Source organism: Otolemur garnettii, unplaced genomic scaffold (genome assembly GCF_000181295.1).
Source record: "Otolemur garnettii isolate 467f Iridium unplaced genomic scaffold, OtoGar3 scaffold00020, whole genome shotgun sequence".
In the NCBI taxonomy this organism is placed as follows: domain Eukaryota; kingdom Metazoa; phylum Chordata; class Mammalia; order Primates; family Galagidae; genus Otolemur; species Otolemur garnettii.
The window spans coordinates 25072963-25093122 of NW_003852415.1; the positions used below are offsets into that span (position 1 = coordinate 25072963).

Below are 20160 nucleotides of genomic sequence, written 5' to 3' on the forward strand. Positions count from 1 at the left end.
TGCTTATACAAATCTACAAGGTCTCAAATCTAAAAGGGAAAAAATTACCCTTTTAGTTGACCAGTATTTTTGTCTTTTTTTTTTCAATCCAATAAAACTTTCAACCTGAGCTCAGTGCTGAGATCACATATTATAGCCACTGACACACTGTTCTGGTTTGCACAATTTACACAGTAGCTTGGGTCTTCCCTCCACCCCCACCCTTGGCAGGCCAGCAGGAAAGGTATTTTGCTCACCCACATGTTCAGGTGAGGAAATTGGTTCCCCACAAAATAAAGTGGCAGCTTAAGCCATAGGCCTGGGCAGCCTGGTATGGCAAAAAGTCATCTGTCCTGACTCAAAACTACTGGGATCTGGACTCTGCCCTGCTAGTAACTTACTAAGTAAGTCACTGACCAGGTGAGAATGAAAAGGCTGGCAATGAGATCTTTCCAGCTTATAATAGGAGGCCAGCATAGGGTCACGATTAATACCAGTTCACAGCCCATAGGGACCTATTGCACGTATATATTGTCTAAATCGAACCTTACAATAAGCCTGAAAGACAAAAAAGATTAGCTCCATGTTAGAGGAAACCAAGATTTGGAGAAGTGAACAACTGGCTGATGGTCATACAAGTCACTAGCAAAACCAAAATTCCTCAAAATATATAATTTGTATTAATGGAGAAAAAACTGTAACAGTAAATACCAAATAAAATAAATAATTTGTATATATGGGGAAAAAACAAAAATTCTAGCCCAGGCACACCAAAATTCACTTTCTATTGCTTTTTATGCTGCCACCCTCCTCTCTAAAAAGGAAAGTTCATGCAGATGCCACAGACTATGGGCCAAGGTCTCCAGGGGCCTGAGGACTCTTACTGGAATCTACAAGGTTAAGTTCATCTCTGGGATGAACCTCAAAGACCACCTTGGATGGGGTTAGAGGTAGTGCCTCTGGGCACCAACAATGGCTCCCGCTCCCCCCCTCCGCCCCCCCCCCACGCCAGAGTTAGAGTACCTGTGCCTAAAAGTCCGCATACACCTTCTACCCAAGGAACCCAGGTAGACCAAGTTCTAACTGCTTTTCTGTATGACCTTGGGCAAGTCCCTTAACCTCTCTGAGTCCTAACTCAAAGTAGAAATATCTATTGTTGAAAAATTAAGGGAAATAATGCACAAAAAGCACCTAACACAAGTGAGGAGGTACCAAGTAAAGCCCTTCTGCCATGCCACCAGATAGCCCAGCCTAAGCTCTGCCTGGTCAGCCCTTCCAAAACCAAGTTTCCCAGCCTGAACCCCAGGCCATGCCCCTCACACACTATTCCTCAGTGCAGACAGAACTAATAATTAGCTGTCACAATTTAATAATAAAAAAAGATAATCCATGCCACAACACACATGGATTTAACTAATCTTAATTTGAAGGGAAAATAACAACTCTAAATAGATCAAATGCAAGTTTTTTAGGACAACCTGCAAGTGGGGTTTATCTCCAGTTTCCAGCACAAGCAAGTTATTTAGTTTCTCCCACTGGCCAAGCTAATATTTCTTTTCACGTTTATTTTATTTATTTCTAAAAGTCTGAAGTGAGCATTCTCAGAGTAGCATGTAAATCCTCATCAGAAGCCCTTTTCTCCAACACATTTTCCCTGGCAATGGGGTACTGGGACCCCAGACCAAACCCCATCTGTGCCCCGCCTGCTACAAGAATCCCCCCAAACACATCCCTTCTTCCCGGGTTCCAGATGAAGACGTATAAAGCGGCAGGGACACTGCAGCAGGGGCTGCCTGCTACCTTCAAGCCCAGGGGGACCTGCCACCTCCTGTCACCCACTGCCTGTCTCGTGCACTTCTCCAGAAAACTGACATTCAAAATTGGGAGTAGGGGGAGACAAGCCTATGAGTGACAGCTGATGGTTAATTCCTCCCATTACAGCTTCACTTGGTTATGGAAAGGGTAATAACATGCACAACTGAATTCCCTGTGATCAACACTTCCCCTTCCATGGATATCAATTGGGAATTCTGCAGAGAAATTTAGAGGAGATAACCAAGAGAGATATCCCAGGTAAGTTTTCACGGTTTTGACTGAGAAAGGTAAGCACCCCGCACACTGCCAAGCAGGGTCCATGTTTTCTTGAGCTTGGCTTTCTAGAAGCATTCACTTCTCAGACCTTTACCACCAGCTCAACCTGTGCTAGGCGTCCTTACCTCATCTCATTTAATCTCCAGCATAAGTCTAAAAAGTAGGTCTACACGAGGAAACTGAGGCTCAGAAAAGTGAAATGGCTTGCTTGGGTAGCCAGCTCAAGCCAGGGCACTGGGATTCAACCTGTGCTCCCTCAACCCCTAAAATTCCCAGCCAGCTCCCCAGGGTGAACGGCCAACAAAGAGCTGTCCTCCTGTGACAGCAATGGAACAGGAGACGGAACTGACACCAGCAAGAGTCTCTCTCATTCTGACATTGCTCCTGACTGTGGAACTCCTAGAACCCAGTGGAGGTTTTTCCCCAACCCTAACAGACACCCCAATTCCAAGGAGGCCAGTGCTAGCTCTTTTAACACCTGAAAATAGGATAGAAGTAGGAAGAAGAAGAAATATGAGCCCTAGGAAAAGCTCATATTTGCAGCACACCTCTCCCTACCATGCACCAGGCACAGGTCATAAATGTCACGGTTATCATTAGGGACATGCACAGATGAAGAAACTGCCTGAGGCTGGCAGGGTGCAGGGTGGGGCTCAGACTTGGGCAATGTCCTTTCCCCACAGAGCAGCATATGGCCCTCGAACCCCAAACACTCCTAACCACCTTCTCTCCTCAAAATGCCCCTCCTGGATAATAGCCCAACAGTGACACAGGTCCTTTACAAACCCAGAACGCCTCTCAGCTCCCCTAGATGGATGAGTCTTCTGATTCCAACAGAGCCCCTCATAGAGGCAAAGAGGATGCCACAGGCAGGGATCCTAAGAATGTAAAGAATGTAAAGAACATACAGATAGATGTCTAATACCAGAGGCTCCAAGCCAAAGACCCTACCTCTGACCAGCTCCACCCCATCCCCAGATAGGCCTTGAAACAAGCCACCAAGGACCTCCTCTCTGCCCACAGCAGACACTCAGAGAGCAAGGACCCAAACCCAGACTACACAGGTCAAAAGCAGGGCCACCACCAGCTCACACTGGGCCATGCACCCACTCCAGACGTCCTCTCCCTCCCCTGAGGGCTCCTGACCTAGGGAACCAGGAGGTGATGCCCAGACGGGAAGGTGGGCAGTTATAGGAACTCAGAGCTAAATGAATGAACAAATGAACGAAGGCCCTCCAGGAAACAAAGCTCCAGAAACCTTCTCCTCTATCTTCCTATCTCTCTATCATTAAAAAGAAAAAAAAGTAATAATAACTCCTTTCATCCCCATCTGCGGTATCATTGTCCCAAGAAAAAGGCTGACATGGGGTCTGTACCCTAGTGCAATGACTGACAGAATTTCAACACACTTCTCACCCTGGGCACGCCCTTAAAGGTGGAAGGAATCCCTTCAGATCCATCTCTGGAGCCCCCACCTCCAGAAGCACCTAGTAACAAGGAAGACCTGGGGCCTGTCTGGGCATGGGAAGACTGCTGGACCCTCACAGCCCCTCACCTTGGACTCAACCAGGCCTGGGCAGCCAAATCCAAAAGCAGAGTCCCAAGAATGAGGAGCAGGAGCCTGGGCATGGAAGGGCTGGAGGATCCCTCGGAGCCACTGCTGGGAAGCAGGAGCCCATGAGGCCAGCAGGGCCAGGGGTGTGGGCAGCAGCTGTGTGGGTTTCCGGAAGCCCAGGCAGAGAAGCGCTGTGATTCCTAGTTTCCCTCTTAAAATATAAAGACTCAATTATCTTTGAGCAGCTTGCTTTACACATGAATTGACACATTTATTTTACAATAAATAACTGAAAGTTATCTGTGTTTCCTTTACTGTTAATCTACACAGAGAAATAATAAACAGGGCTTGTCTACAAAAATGCAACTACTGCAGTCCTCAGAATTCAATTAAGCTAAAATAATTAATGCTCCCACCATATTAAATTACTTTATACATTTGGGCCACTGAAGTTTTATACTTTAATCTTTGCTTTTTTATTAAATAAAAAAGAGAGAGAGAGAAAAGTTGGTACCCAAGTAGGCAGGGAAATAGGAAAAATGGGAACTAAAAGGAAAGCACATGATGTGTTGTTAAAATGGAATGGTCGTCTTCAGCTGACACAGCATGTAGACTGTTTTGTGCCTTTGATTAAAATAACATTTTAAATGCTTTGAACAAACATATCTCTTTAGACTTCTAAGGGATTATTTTACATATTTCTTCTAGAATGAAGCAATCCATTTGTCCTGTTGCTGAACAGAAAGGCCAAGAATATCTTTCGTCACACATAAAATAAAAATACCGCTGCTGCAGTATTACAACGGAGCGGGGGTGGGGGTGGGGGTGGAGAGAATAGGAGGGCAGGGTAGGGGGTGGGGTGGAAGGATGAGGACAAAGCTGCCTCAGAGATTAACTTTGCCTTTTATGAAATCCTATCTAGTCACTTTCTTAAACAAACCTACCACAATGATCCGTAGCCTCTCATTGAGAAATACCTTCAATGTGAAATGAGGATTGAGATGTTATTGGCAAAAGCTAGTCGTCCCATTGAAACATAAATAAGGGGCCTGAGTCTTCCCAGCCAGCGGAGGCCACCCCTGAAAGGTCTGTGCCGCACTAACGCCTGGTGTTTACACCACGGGTGAAACTATCCCTTGAGTGTTAGCCGGCACAGACAAAAGGGACAAAGCACCTCTCTTGCCTGACATGTTGGCCCAGTGAAAGAAGTGCCCCTTGGATGCACATAGCACTCTGAGAAGATAGTGTTTACATGCCTGTGGCCTGGACAGAGCAGATATTTTTCTCTGTATCCTTTGTATCTTGGAGAGATTATGAGAGACTCCATGCTAGGGCACCCACTAGAAGGCAAGGAAGGCCCAGAGGCCAGTCTGGTTCACTGGAGTCTCCCCAGTACCTAGCACGTGCCGGCAGGAATCTGCAAGCCACCAGTCTCCCCTAAGAAAAGTCTCCCTAATCCTCCATACAGGTGGGCAAAGTGAGGCCCAAAGTCACAGAGCTGCCACGTTGGTAGGAACAGGCTTGCAGCATCACCCTGACTGCCTCCAGGAGGATGGGGGTCCCTGCCCATACCTATCCCTCTCACCCTCCTAGAAGCATCCAAAGCCTCAGTCCCTTCAGGGTCCTCATTAGCTTCCATGATGGGCAGGGGAGGTGGGGATCAATCCAGCTACCACTTTGCACATGGCAGAGCCAGAGAGAGAAGTCCTATTAGCAAAGCACTGATGCCAATCAGTGATGCACTGCCCATTAATCTTCATATCAGACCTGCTGGCATTATCACTCCCTACTGACAGATGGGGAAACTGAGGCTCAGATTCATGAAGTGGCCAAATTTCAACCAGCAATATTTGAACCCTCATCTGCAGGAACTCTGATGCTCATTTTGCTCTTAAACAGGTTGCTGTTCTTAGGGAATACAAGTGGACCAGCCCTTCCTTTCTCCCCCAGGCCTGCTGGGATTAGATGTATAAACCAGAAGAAAACACCTTGGTTTGAATAGAAAGCAGCAGCTCCCTGGAGGAGACTCCAGCATACACAGCCATGGCCAGGAGGGACAGACTTAATGCAAACTCACTGTGATGAGCAGACCTAGTTGGAGGATGCAGACTGGTGCCTGGGGGAAGAGGGACCCACACCTGTTCTCAAGGTGGTAAAACCAGCTGTCTCAAGATGAGTGAACATGCCAAAGGCTCCAGCAAGTTCCCACACCCTTTCCCAAGACCTACCCGTAGGGTCAGGCAAAATCAGAAGCGGCCACTGGGATCAGAGAGCCTGACCCCTCTTTTTGCAGATGGGGAACTGAGTCCAGAGAGAGGAAAGGGAGAGAGGAGAGGGGAGAAAATGAGAGCTCCCATTCTTAACTGTACTGCAACAGGCAACATCTCATTAATCCTCACAACAACCTTAACGAGGTAGGTTTCCTTAGTTCCATTTCGCAGATGGGGAAACTGATGTGTCCAAGTTGTAAAGAACAGATTCCAACTGAAGACTGTCTGGCTTTAAAACTAGGGACAAAGCCAACATCAGTAGCAAAGACAGGGCCAACCAGACTTCCACATTTCCATTCTGCACTCTTAGCTGCCTCTGTATCAGACCCCCAAACAGAGTCCATTATACAAAAGTAAAGCAACTACCAACCATTCAGACCTTCCTGGGCCCCCAGCCTGTCTCCTCCTGAAGGTCACCTGGATAGTGGGCCCTCAGAAAGGGTTAACCCCAGCTGGGGGCCCAGAGGCCATTGTGGAAGCCCTAGGCCTTCCCCCAGCACCAGCACTCTCAGACTGTGCAGGACCTAGGAGGTAGCTTCAGCAGCGACCAGGCGAACGCAGTGTCCCATACCTGCAATGTTCTCCTGCTTGGGGCAGATGCCTTTTGTGGGTGAGAGCAGGTGGTCATCTTCATCAGGGGTGACCTGGATCCCGATCTCCACCGGCTCGGACACTTTCCTGAGCTCGGAGCGTGAGGAGGGCGGCGGGCTGCTTTTGTCCAGACCTTTGTCATAGCAGGCACTCAAGCTGCCACCACACTGCTTCCTCTTGTGCTCTATAAAAACCAGGATGTCCCCCAGGGGGAAGTTCATCTGACACTGGCCACAGGTGAGCAGGTCAGGGTCGGGGCCACCCACCATCAGCCCCAGGCCACTCGGCTCCTCTATCTCCAGGCCCTCGTCTTCCTCGAGGATGGCGGCCTCCACATGGTCAGCCTCTGCTGGAGACAGAAAGGAAAAAGGGAGGGGCAGAGAAGACAGAGGTGGGCTTAGGTGATCACAAGCACCCAGTGTTCATTCCAACCCTTCCCCACCAAGAGGCAGTGCCCTCCACTGCTGGCCGGGGAGTCACCAGGTCTTCCCCCAGGGTTGGGACAGACAGCCCCACTGAGGCTCTGGGAGCAGTGTCATAGTGCCCAAAGGTTGTCACATAAGTAGTGCCGATACGCTGGACTCTAGTGCATTTCTGCCAATTTCTCCCCAACACAGCATGAGAACACGCACACGGGCACACACTCGTGCACGCACACACACATACGTAATCCTGGCTGCTAATAGTATCAGGTAGAGACGTATCTCAAACTTTGCAATCTCTGAGAATCACCTGAGGGGCTTTGAAAAACTCCAGTGCCCAGGCAGCATCCCCAACCAATTACACTGGGAATCAAACATCAGTCTTTCTTAGACTCTCCGGGTGGTTCAAATGGCTAGCCAGGGCCAAGAACAGTGAGCTGGAGCCCCTGCCCCTCCCTTCCCTACACCTTCATTCATATCCTCCCCATTCATGCGAGTCCTACACACATTCCTCCACCTGAGACCTGGCTGCACACCAAACTAGAAAACAGAAACCCAGACAGGCGTCAGAGGGCCAGGCCTTAGGAGAGAAAGAAGCCCACATGCTCAGAAAGCAACAAGTGAGTGTCGGGTTCCAAAAAATATCAAAGGAGAAAACAATGCCGCTGAAGGGACGCTGAAAGCAGACTTTCCTGCCAAACACCCTGGTCCTGGTCGGACTTTCATTTCTCTGCTGATTTCCCAACACTCATCAACTCCCCACCGTCCGTTTTTGTTTGTTGGTTTTATTTTCACTCTCAGAAAAAGAAAAGAAAAAAAAAAAAATTCTCCAGACTCCAAAAGCGTTCCTTGGCAGATATCAAACCACACTTTCAATGAGCTATATGTTTTTACATTTCTTTAGCAGATTTCCTTTTGTGGGAGCAGGGACATAGAACCCAAGTATTTTGACGCTAATAAGTGTCTCAAAAAGCAGCAATCCCCCCCCAAGGGAAAATTAGAAAAATCAGCAGCCAGAAGTGTCATAAATTAAAAAAAGTGGACGATGTGGAGGTTTCATATTCCCCTTGGGGTCTGAGCAAATTCGGGTTGAAATATTTCAAGAGCAAATGTCAGCCGTTGTACAGAAGGCACAAGTGGCCAGGTCTTCGGGGAAGTAAGGAGCAGCCAAAGGCCTGAAACTCAAGGAAGCAGGTACATTTTATGTTGTATGGGATTTAGGAAAGGATAACGAAAACCACAGCAGAACAGCAAGAAGGAATGGAAGAGAGGAAAATACATTCCGTGGCAGTGAAGTTATTGACGGGCCAGAGCCAAAGAACAGATAATTTAAGGAAAAAATTCTGTGGCATCTTCCATCCTACATATAAATCACTGTTCTATATTTTCTGAACACAAGCTTCTTCAGGGCCTAGGAGAGTCCGTGTATAAAGCTGAATGCAGAATATACGATATATAAAATGTACATCCCTGAGCTATCCATGGATGGGTAAGGGCATAGGGATGGCTAAGGAGGGAAATTACAATTTGCAATCCTGCCTGTGGTTACAGAAGAACAGACACAGCCCTCAATGAATTACGTGTAGAAATGCATCACAAATGTGGCAGTACAAAAACACCCTGCAGATGAGGAAATCCGAAATCTGTTGTCTGTATATCTCTAACAAAAAGAACCTACAAGGTAAAGAAACAGTCCTCACAAAGCCAGTCCCAGAAACCATTAATTATTCTTTAAAAAGAAATCAGAGTTTACTTAAAAAGGAGTTGGAAGACAATGCCACATAATTAATTTACCAATTTATTTTATGAAAAGATGCTTTGCTATGGTTAAAATGTAATCACAACCTTCCCGCTGAACAGTGGTTCCAGGGAAGACTGGATTCCTGTGAATGGTTTGTCAGAACGTAAAAGGTAATTATTTGGTGCCTCTTTTCCCTTTAATGATCTAACATTGAGCAATACTGTTTATATTGAAAAGCTCGCACCTTTAATTACCAATTACATATACATAATTTCAGAGCCAAAGGAGAGGGCTGTAAAAACAGTTCTTTAGAAATGTGAGGATGTATTGTGCACCATTTTTAGAGAAGTAGCTCTAATAAATGGGAGGAGGATGTCAAAATATTGTTTTGTTAAAAAAAAAAAAAGAGGCACAAAGGAAATGAACTGAAAAGCAAAAAAGGACATAAAGAAATTGAGAATTCAAAAGAAACAGGGGCGAGGTGCTCTACCTGGTACCATTTTAAATGTCACCCCCGTGTGTAGGCCTGGCAAACTCCCGCATAAGTACAGCATTTGATAAAAACAAACCCCAACAAATCCACATGCCAAACCTGATCATCCTTTCTGATGGTGAGGAGGTGTTTACTTTTTTGTTGTTTTTTACTAACTTTTCCAGCCACGTCCACCCTCCTGGGTAGCAGTTCCAACAAGCACAAATATTTCCTCTCTGCTAGTAGGTTTTAGGCTACATAATTTCAAATTCATTTTCTAATTCAAAAGAAACACAGACTAATTTAAAAATTAGCAAAGGTCACATATGCCTGTTCACGGCATCCCTCTCTCTCGGCTCCCTCTTTTGCCAAGACTCTGTACCAGGACTTTTTTCCTTTTCCTTTTTTTTTTTTGTAACATCTGGTATTCTTTCCCTTTTTTTGGCAGTCTCTGCCTTTTCACTTTCCTCATGCAGCAAGCCCTGTGAGCCCCAGTAATTGAGTTTGAAGGTGTCCAAAGCCGTTTACTGTGCTGCAGTTCGGATTTCTGTGTCAGGTCCTTCACAGCCAAGCAACGCAAGGAGCCAGGCTCTGCAGGCGTCCGGCACACAGTCCCAGGATCATCCAGGGCTCCAGGGCTCCACTCTAACTCAGATCTCTACCTCCCAGACTAGCGATCCAACTAACTGCCTGTAAGCAAATCTTACAAGGAGGAAAGGAAACCAGAAGGAAAAAAAAAATTCTCCTTCTCCTCCCACTTTCAGCATTGAAAGTAAAACTCCCTAAGATGACAGGGTGTTCCCCCAACTCCAGAGAATGGGGTTTCCTCTCCCCGCCCCCAGGCTATGGAGCTCTGAGCCTTAGCCTGCCGTTTCATATTTCCCAGGAAAGTGGCAAGGTCACCCCCAGCATTCAGACAACAGAGTCACCCCGCACCCAAACTTCTGTGTCAGAGCAATTGGACTAGGCAGCTCGCTGGGCCTGAAAGCTCACGCTCTAGGCCTTTGGAGACACCCCCAAAGACTGTGGTTTCATTTCCGCTGGCAGGCAGATACCGAGCTGGGCGTATAAGGTGTGTGTGTGTGTGTGTGCGTGTGTGTGTGTGTGTGTGTATGTCCCTTCTTAGAACTATATTGATAATGGAAGAAATAAAGGAGATTGAGCTACTTAGCCAAGCCCTGAAAAGGCTAAAGTGAGAATATGTCTGCCCCCTCCACCAAGAGCCCCCTTTCTCTGCCCCGGGGATACCAGAGTCTCCTGGATTCAGAGAACTAGGCCTCTGTTCTGACAGAGTGGTCCGACCTGCCACCCAGAGATGAAAAAGCAGCAGAAAAGGGAAAAGACAAATAAAAACAGCCTCTCAAATCCCCAGACCCTACAAATGAGCCTCTCATACAGCCTTGTCCAGCAAACTCAGGGCTTAAAAAAATAAGGCAAAGAAGAGATTTTCCTCTGAGATAATTTCTGTGTTTATGAAAAGCTCCCCCCTATCAGGCAGTCCTGCAAAATACTGCTATTCTCAATATATTATACGCTGAATAAAGTAGAGCAATTTATAAAATGTTTGACTCATTAAAAGGAAAAATGAATGGATGCAGCAGGCAAGTTGTTCAAGCGTCAGATACCAGAGGGCTGGGGTGAATTCTGGAATGCTAAATCCTAAAGTACATGGACAAATATATATTCACACACACACACACACACACACACACACACACACGTTATAGTTTCTTTTACAACAAAACCACATTTTATTTACAAGGCTGGGCCTCCTCCCAGCTGGTAAATGCATTTAGAAGCAATGAAATCAGGCTTCACAAATAATAATGGGCATCGTTAAGCAGAGGGGAAGTACTTGATCCTAAGACAAACTTCCCCATGCCTGAGCTTGGCCGGGAAGGAATTTGGGGCAGAAGACAGAAATGGAAAGACACTGTTGACACTGGCCCAGCCCAGCAGCCAATAAGCACACAGCAGCTTCAAGGGCTCAACAAGGCCTGACCTGGCCAGTGATCCCCCCTACTTGAAGGGTTCCAAGGATCCTGACTGCCCTAGTCCATCTCTAGCAACTGCCCCTGCCCCTGCTCACTGGGGAATTCTACCTACTGTACCCAGATCTCAGGGCATGTGCCGTGCTGAATACATCCCACAGGAGCTTATGTTCCACTTTACCCTGCATTGATTCAAATCCAAATAGCTATCTTAAATAGCTAAGTCACAGTCCAGGAGAAACATATCCTTTCCGTGATGGAGAGCGGCAATAAGGGGACACACAGGGAGAGGGAAGCCAGGCTCTTAAAATCGTGTGCCACTAACGTCACAGCCGGCATCATGATGTGTATGCATGTTTACAAGAAATGTTGAGCATCCATCCGGTGGAGCTCTGCATCCGACTGGAGACGTTACACCTGCTTCCTACGAAGACAGAGGCTTTGCTAGCAAGCCCAAAGCTTACCAATAATCTACGAAGGGATGTTTTCATTCTCCTCCCAGTGAACATTTGGGGAGGGGCTAAGACTCCAGGCAACATTAAAACACCACCAAGATGCACACTCGATGGAGCACAACACTTTCTGAGCTGCCATCAATTTTTAATTTATTGGATCCAAGAGAAAATAACAACTGTGGGGAGGAGGGATGGAGAAGGGTGGACGGGTGAGAGCAAGAATGAATTCTTGGGAGAGAAAATAACTATGACTAGATGACGCTTAAAGGCACGACAAGAGATTTTATGAAGTTCCCCTCACAGAGGGAATAATGAAATGCCAGGCAGAGAAGGAAATGAAGAGTAAGGATGTGGCAAGCTTGTCCACAGGGTCAAGAAGGGCTACTAGGACAGAAAGTGTGGATGGGGACCCTGGGCTAGGAAGCAGCATCAGACATGTGAACTGTCTCTGCCCTGACACCCTGTCCTCTCAGTAGATACTCTGGGTTGCCCAGCCTGCTCCAGGTACCAGCTCCACCTCTCCGAGACCCTCCAAAAGCTACCTCCCTGAAGGGACAGGTGCACACCACAGCCACCATCCCATAAGGCCCTCTCTGCTCCACGTCAACCGCAGTTTACGCCTCAGTCGCCATTTCTGACATCTGGGAGGAAGATGGGAGAAGGCAGCTGGTGCAAAACACATCACCAGTGTGGGTTTCCCATTCCAGAAAATGACCAGGATCCTGGCTGACTCAGCCGGCGGGGGAAAGTTTTAGGCCTGGCCTGCCTTCCAGGAAGGTGAGACTCCTGATCCTTGAAGAGGAAGAATATCTCGCTTACACAGCCCTTGTAGACTCAAGGTGGCAGCGTAGAATGTCGTAGACAGGATTTCCAAATGTGCGATTTGTCCTACAAAACTCTAGCCTGGTTTTAGGAAATTTAGGCAGATTAAAAACAGCTCCCTGAAAAATATCCTAATTTGCTCTCAGACTTAGTCCAAACTCCTTCCTTCCTCCACCACATACATCTCTCCAAAACCCCAAAAGCTAAACTCAGGAGTCTGGGTCTCACCAATTCAAGAGCAGAAAAAGAACAAATGAATAAGCAAAACAGCAATCAGGTATATTCCAAGATCCCAGCCATTACTAAAAGGTTAGAGATAAAAAGCTATATTCACAATGCCAAAAAAACATAGTGATGTGTGTTTTGATAAATAAAATAGTTTCTTTTTAAAGAAAAGGAAAAGGAAATGATTTATCACTACAGAAATCCTTTTAAACACATTCAGCAGGTTCCATAAAAATACAAATGCCTTAAATCTTCAGAGCCACAACAGGACTCGTAATGATATGATATGAAAGCATGCTTTGTAGCCCAGTGAAGAAATCTGTTTTATTTAACATTACGCATTATGCTTTTTCAAAGGTGTGGAAGGACTGCGATACAGGATACTGGACTTGGAGGCTTTATCTGGAGAAGTTCAGATTCTCTGAGGCTGACAGCAAAATAGCAAGGGCAGGAACTGCTTTTTCAATATCTCTTTTCCAAGGTAGGAATTTAAAGACGACCACATTTTTTTTTTTAATTTTTAGTAGTGCATCTATTTGTGAGGCACATGTTAATCACAATAATATTGACATTCAACTTTCTTGAGTTGTTTTTCTGTACAGTTTCAGTAAAAAACTCGTTACAACATTTCACAAATGTATTTGTATTTCAGCACTTCAGCGGAAGGGGGTCATAAAAAAGTTATGCAAAACAGAATTTTTTTCTATTCCTTTTTTTCACTTTGAAGTTACTTAATTTTGTGTGGTCTGGGATTTCATTACAGTAAAATAGCTTGGGCTGGCTAATTCAACACCCAAGCAAATTATCAGCTGTCAAAGAAAAAGAAAAAAAGAATAAATTTCTTGAATTTCAGCAAATACACAAAAGACTTGCATATGTCAAAATGCCGGACGAAAGTCCCTGTGAATGTCGCACCATTAATCAAACCTCGATCTAGTGTCACTTTTGCCAGTAAAAAAAACGAGGCCTTTCTGCTCACCCCCTCCCTCGCTCGTGCAGAAGACACATGAAGTGTGTCCCTCTGCTTTTATGTGTCTCCAAATAGCCTGCTCTCGGCACTTTTTATACCCGTCCTGGGAAAACCTACCGCTCCAGGGAAGCAGTCAACAGACGGCTCTTCTTGGGGAGAGGAGGGGAAACCAGGAGCGAAAAGTGAGCAGATCTCCCTGCCGTTTGATTTCCCAGAACCTGAAGGAAGATTTGCGGGATCAGGAAGCTGGGACAAGACAGAACACACAGGACCCAAGGCCAGATCGTGTGAGTAAATAAAGAGTGCTGCAAAGTGACAACGCCATGCTCAGAGCAGTTGGATGACACAGACATTCATTCCTGGTATTCTTCTGTGTCCCAAATGCTTTAAAAAATATGCAAGGGTGTCTACAGTGAACACGGCCTCCAGATAAGGATGCTCAACCGGCATCTGTAACTTGACCATGTGCTGCAGGATGCCATCCCCAAAGAGCATTTATTTTTCCCTTGTCCTCCCTAGATGTGACGCCAGCATTAACCTAGAGGCTGAAGTCCCTGGAGAGTTTCAGCTAAAGGTGAGGCCTAACCAGGCAGCCATAAGCTTCTTCCGTCCACAGGAGGTAAAACAAGAGCCTCCAACAGACAAGAATCAAATTCCCATCTTTTCTCTCCCCCACATATACATGTACAGTATTATTTTTTTCATGCATTATCGTATCGTATCTGAGAACTGTGTTTAGTTACAGCTTGTGAAATTCCTTCAAGTTCCAAAGCAAAGGAAGAATTGAGGATTTCTCCTAGCTGAATTTTTTTTAACAGTTTTCTGCATGACAGAATCCCACTGCCCACCCGGCCCAAGGCTGTGAAGTGACCATGCCTCTTCTCTAAGTTATCCAGTAAGCTCACTGCCACTATATGCTTACAACTGGCTCAATTCAAACATTAAAATGAAGTAGAGAAATCATCAGATAAATTTCTGGACCTCTGTACTGGAGAGTGAGGGCTCTGTCCCCAGCTGATGACAGCACTAGGCTTTTGTCTGACCTAATTTATTTCTCTTTCAGGTTAGAATAAAGCACTCTTTCCTGTCGCACAGTAACCTCTTCTGCTAATATATTGAACTCAGGCATAAGACACGCGGTTACTACGCTGTCTGCATATTTCTGGAACTTGGAAAAAGAGACATTATAAATCTAGAAATCCTATGATCAAAAGCACACATATTCTACCACACTAAATTTCATGTTTAGGGAAGAAATAGTCTCATTAAAAGCCATCCATGAAGGGCACTGTTTGGCGTGAAACGTATTACCAATGCTGGCTCTATCAGACACGCTCTCCTTCCAAACAAAGTTTTACATGTTATTTGAGTTGGCATTTTATATCTTTGAGGAACAGTGCTATTTTCTTAGTACAGTGGGAAGATTGCCTAATAAATGGGATTGAGAATCTAAGTTTTATAAAATCTAAGCTAAAAGGATTTCCATTCATCAGGCTGTCTTAGGTACATGACTTCCAAAAGCAGTGATTCTCAGCTGTCCCTAGGTCTGTGACATGTGAAACAGAAGTGGACAGTCTGCCTTAACCCTAAATGATATACGCTTTTCCCCGATCCTCCCTTGGCCTGGTCACCCATGCCTTCACAACTCAACACAATTTTCAGAACGTCAAGACCACAGATGGATGGGGAGAAAATACACCATTCAAAACAAACAATTTTAATTGTTAAAAAGAAAGAAAGAAAAAGAAAATGCCCCCATCTGCCAAGTGAGGGCTTGTAAATCAATGGCAATAGCTTTAAAATAGATTTTTCAAACTTATATTCTCATTTTGTCCTGCACAAATCTCTGCAGGAAAATCAATATTACAACTTCACACTTAAGACATTTTGCAGCAACGTAAACTGCCGCCGCCGCCGCGGATGGAAGCCGCTCCCAGCCCTTTGCAGCGGCGGCGCCAAGCCATGACACAGGCTCCGAGCTCCCCCTAGCTGCCAAGTAGCGCCAGGTGCGGCTCGGTATCTCAAGCTTGCCATCACCAAAAGCCAATTCAACTGAAAGTTTATTTTGTAAAGTATTTTATCACAACAAGCAACAGAAAATGCAAAGCAATCGAGATAGGAGATGCAAAGAAGATAAGTGAAGGCTGGTGCAAGCCGTGTTCTAAGCTGTAACGGAGTGCCAAGAGTCCGATTCTGATAAGGCAAACCAGTGCACTCCACAATCAGAAACTGGTTATCACTAATCAGACGGTTGGATAAGGTTCCATCTCACCTGAGAAATTATCCTAATTATTATCCTTTGACAACCAAAAGCTGGCCTTCCCTTGGGTCATGTGAGAACCATTTAGCCTTGCACAGCAGTCAGGGAAGCATCACACTCAACCATCTCCCCCAATATTTCTAAGGCCAGTTTCACAAAAGCAACTGCATTTACCCCAGCACTTTTCTGTTATGAAATATTTTGAAGGCCAGACAAAATTCACCAAGCTCAAGGCACAAGCAAACAGCAACCTTCTCCCTCAAAAAGAAAAAAATAAAAAAGGAATATGCATATGTGCGCAATATTCAGGTAGAAGAAAATATCCTTTAAAAATATTAGGAGTTGTTAAAATATGCTCACGACTGTTTTCTCTCAGGTGTGAATTACAAATGAATAAAATCAACCTGGCATAACACCTTTGATGAACACATTTTTATTCGCCCATGGAATCAGAGCAGCTGACATATATCACACTTCTAATGATATGGGGTTCCCTTCTGTGCAGAAGGGAGATGAACTTCACTCCCCAACCAACTACGACAAAAAAGAGGGCTCATGTCTTATGAAATTTATCGGAGTCCCAATTTTGAAAGATGTGTGAACCACTATGCCCTAGGGAGTTAGATTATTGTAAGCAGCCACCTTCAAAACACAGCTATAGCAAAACCTGATTTAAAAGTAACCATGGAATTAACAGCCTAACTTCTACATCAAATCTTCGGTCTAGTTGTTTTGCAAAATCGTGAATTCATACGGAAAATTACTAATCTTCCAAGGAAACCTGTTGATGGGTTATTGAAAATCATCTTAATTGGGGTTATGTAATTTACCATACACATTTTATTTCCTCTGGTTTCTTTGGAAAGCCTCAGGCTCCTTCGGGGACTTGAATCTATTTCCCTTCACTCTGGCCCTGTCTGGCACAGCCTGCTCTGGCCTTACCCTCTGCCTGGTCAACCCCTTCGAGCCCTTAAACTCCCTTCTCACTATTGTCACTTCATTGTTTGTGTTTGTTTTTATTAATAGCTGTATCTGTCCTCCAGTTTCAAAAGCCATATCCATCTGGGTCAAACATTTTGAAGCAAACCAGAAGCCCAGGTTTCCATTGCCAGCTGTCTTCTACACTCTTTTTTAACCTCGCTCCTGTTGTCACTGGCCCTGTCTGTAAATTTAACTATCTCATTATGGAGCCCTTCTCAGGCCCCTCCGCCAACACGCACACAAAGATCATCAATGCTATTTGCGTGCACTTCTTGTTTCCCAGGCCATCAGTTATTCTCAATTGCCTCATCCCTAAAGAACCTAAGGGTGTCACCCCACAGGCCGGCGGGCTGCCACCTAATTGATAAAGATGCACTACATTTCAGGTGTATTTTGTCATATTTAAAACCTAAAATATGAACCCCTGGTAGGGGGTGTGACAGCACTCGCTCTGCTAGCTGGAACTCTAGAGCACCCTAAACCCATGACTCCTGTGTCATTTGTGGAGAGGCACTTTCAGAGGCCACGCAGTCTAAACTGCATCGATTCCTGCCTTTCCCCTGCCTTCTCCCACGTTCCTCCCGGGTGACACAGGACAGATGAAAAGCCAGCAGCTTTTGGATAATAAATAGTCTTGTCTGAAAACTGGTTGGACCACTCTCTCCCAGCTTAAACCCACACAAACGGCCTGGGCCCATGTGCCCCTGGAAGGCAGGCAGGCTTCCCTTAGCTGGCCTGTCTCTTTCTCTTCTTCTCCCCACCTCTCTCCTCTTTTGCCTGTCTCTTCCCTCCCCATCCCTGCTCCAGTGTCAGCTGGCTACCCCAGCTCGGCTCTTAGCAAAGCAGAGAGAGACAGAGAACAAATGAAGGATTGAAGGACATTACAACGGGCACCCTTCACCCCCACCCCCGTGCCCACCTGCCACCCATCCTCTGGCCAGGGCTCTCTCCTGCGACCCAGGAATGCCAGGAGAGGGACACCCAAGGCACACCAAACCTACCTGCTTCTTCCCCTCACACACAACTGCAAATGCTCCTGGCTCCTGTAGCTGCCAGCTTGGCAATGCACCCCCATCAACTCCCCCTTCCCCACCCCACCCCCACCTCCCCCTCCTCAAAAACAACCCTTGCAATTAAACAGAGGATATGCGGGGCAAATTGCCTCCTGGAGAAATTAGGCATCTGCAAGTGTAGACATTTTAACAATCGCCCCATCTAAAGGTGGTGGGGAGGAGTAGAACAAGCGATTGCTGTGGCTTGGTAAAAGGATCGAAATGTCAACTGGCGAAAAAGACCTCAGTCAAACCAGGCTCAAATCTGGCTGCAAAACATTTTGTTTTAAATGCTACCAGCGAGTCTTCTTTGATATTACAGTGGAAAAATAAATAAATAAATAAAAGAGAAGTCCTCTTCCCTCCCTCCAAAAAGGCATCCTTCTCCCAAGGCAAACCCCACTTTAATATCTGTTCTCCTCCCCAAAAATAATAATAATAAATCCAAAAATTCTTACTAATGTCTCTGCTGTAACAAAGGAGAGATGGCAACAGCAATTGCTCCGAGCAGATGGTTCTTATGCTGGGTTTTCAGGGGAGGGGAGAACCCCTTTATATATTTATTTATTTATTTAAATTTTTTAAAATATAACATAAATATTCGGCTCTCGGCCGCTCCGCAGCCAGTCCTCGGCGGCGGCTGGGCGCGCAGCCCTCTCCAGCTCCGCCGCAGCAGCCCGGCCCCAGCCCGGTGAAGTGCGCGGAGGACTGCAAGAATACAACCTGCCCGAGGTCTCGATGGCACCCAGAGGATGTTTTATTTCTGTTGCAATTTAAAGGGAAAAAAAGGCAACGGCGACCCCAACCCAGGCACCGAGAGAGAAAGAACGGCGGGGAAGTGTTCGCGCGCAGCGAAGCAGCGGCCCCACGGGCTGCGGCGGGCGGGGACCGCCGCGAAGCGACCTTCCCGGTGCGAGTGTGCGGAGACCGGGGCGGACTCTCCTGCAACCACGGTACCTAGCCCGCTCGCGCTCGCTTTTTCCCTTTGCTAAATAAACCCAATAGAGACGTTGGATGCTGAGGCGTCTCTGCCCAGCTGCCTGACTTTGCCCTCCCCGCCACTTGCTTGAAATCTACAAGATTTCAGCTGGTGGATTTCCATTACTACCCGCCTTGTTTATTTTAAATAGGGAAGATGAAAGATACTGAGATAGAAAGATGGATAAGAGATTGATAGGTCTCTTTTTTCTTTTCTTTCTTTTTTTTTTTTTTTTTTTACTATTTTACAAGCTCATCACTCTCTTCCCACTCCTGACAACCTTTCCACAACCACTCCACGTGGCGGGGATTTTTCACCAACCCCAGTTCCCCCACCGTTTTTTGGAGTGGGGGAAAGAAGATCATCCCAGGAGACAGACGGAGGTGGGGAAATGGGGAAGGGGGGGCCTAAAGCCAGGCAAACAGCCGCGCAGCTGGATTCTTTTTTGCAAATAGCAAGAGGAGGGGAGAGAAAGACCGCAGCGGAATCCTAGGACCGGCGTGGCCGGCGCCCTGCCCGGCTGGGCGCAGCAACCGAGGACCTGGAGCCGGCGGCCGCCCTTCGCCCGGCAGCTCCCCGAATCCTGAGCGCACCCCTCTCTCCTCCGCCCGCGCCGTCAGTGCGGACCCACGCGCTCGCCAACTTTTCCCCACTTCCCTACTCCCCCTCCCCCCTCCGCTCCCCCAGCCCCCTCCCCCTCCTCTCCAAACCCCGCCACCAGCGCCGCCACCACCACACACGCCGCTCGGAGGGGCGAGTGTCCAGCCCGGCTCGGCGCGTACACACACCTCCTCCAGCCTGCGCGCCCCCTCCCTGGCCCGGTGGTGGCTTCGCAGGCCCGAGCCCAAGTCGCGTCTGGCTGCTCAAGGCTGCGACTCCCTGGGCTGCAAAGAAACTTTCCTATGCACTCCCCCCGACTATGCTGCAGGCCAACACCGACTCGGCCAGCCTGCGGGCGGCCCCGGCTCACGCCCGGGCTCGGGTGCTCCCCGCTCGGTGTCCCCAGCCCCGGGCGCCCGGAACCCCATCCTCCGGCCCCTCGCGCACACATCGCAGACACTTACGCGTGATGAGCTCCCTCTGAGACAAGTGCTGCGGGTTGCCCTGTTTGCGGCGGGACATTGCCCCGGCATCTATTCTGGCATCGCCCGGAGAGCTGCACTGATGGGGGGAGCCGGGGGAGGGGGTCCGAGCCGCTGCCGCGCCGCTGCCGCCGCCGCCGCCGCCGCACCTCCTCCTCTGCCCGGGTTGGTGTTTTTTTCCCCTTCCTCTCTTGCCCTCTCCTCCTCCTCCTCTTCTTCTTT

The 20160-nt window shown here is 47.1% G+C and overlaps 1 protein-coding gene across 4 annotated transcripts in view; it reads right to left on the minus strand.

The window, feature by feature from the left end:
* The window catches only part of BCL11B (B cell CLL/lymphoma 11B), a 94412-nt gene extending 74258 nt beyond the window's left edge, over positions 1–20154 (minus strand). For 2 of the 4 annotated variants that reach the window (XM_012803429.2, XM_012803428.2), the window contains exons 1-2: positions 19921–19978; positions 6467–6832 (exon numbers count right to left, since the gene is read on the minus strand). In XM_012803429.2, the coding sequence (XP_012658883.1) occupies positions 6467–6832; positions 19921–19978 (424 nt within the window). Of the gene's footprint in view, positions 1–6466; positions 6836–19920 lie in introns of all 4 variants that reach the window. The other 2 variants (XM_003787030.1, XM_003787029.3) reach the window with 2 other exon arrangements.
* Between the last annotated feature and the right edge of the window lie 6 nt (positions 20155–20160).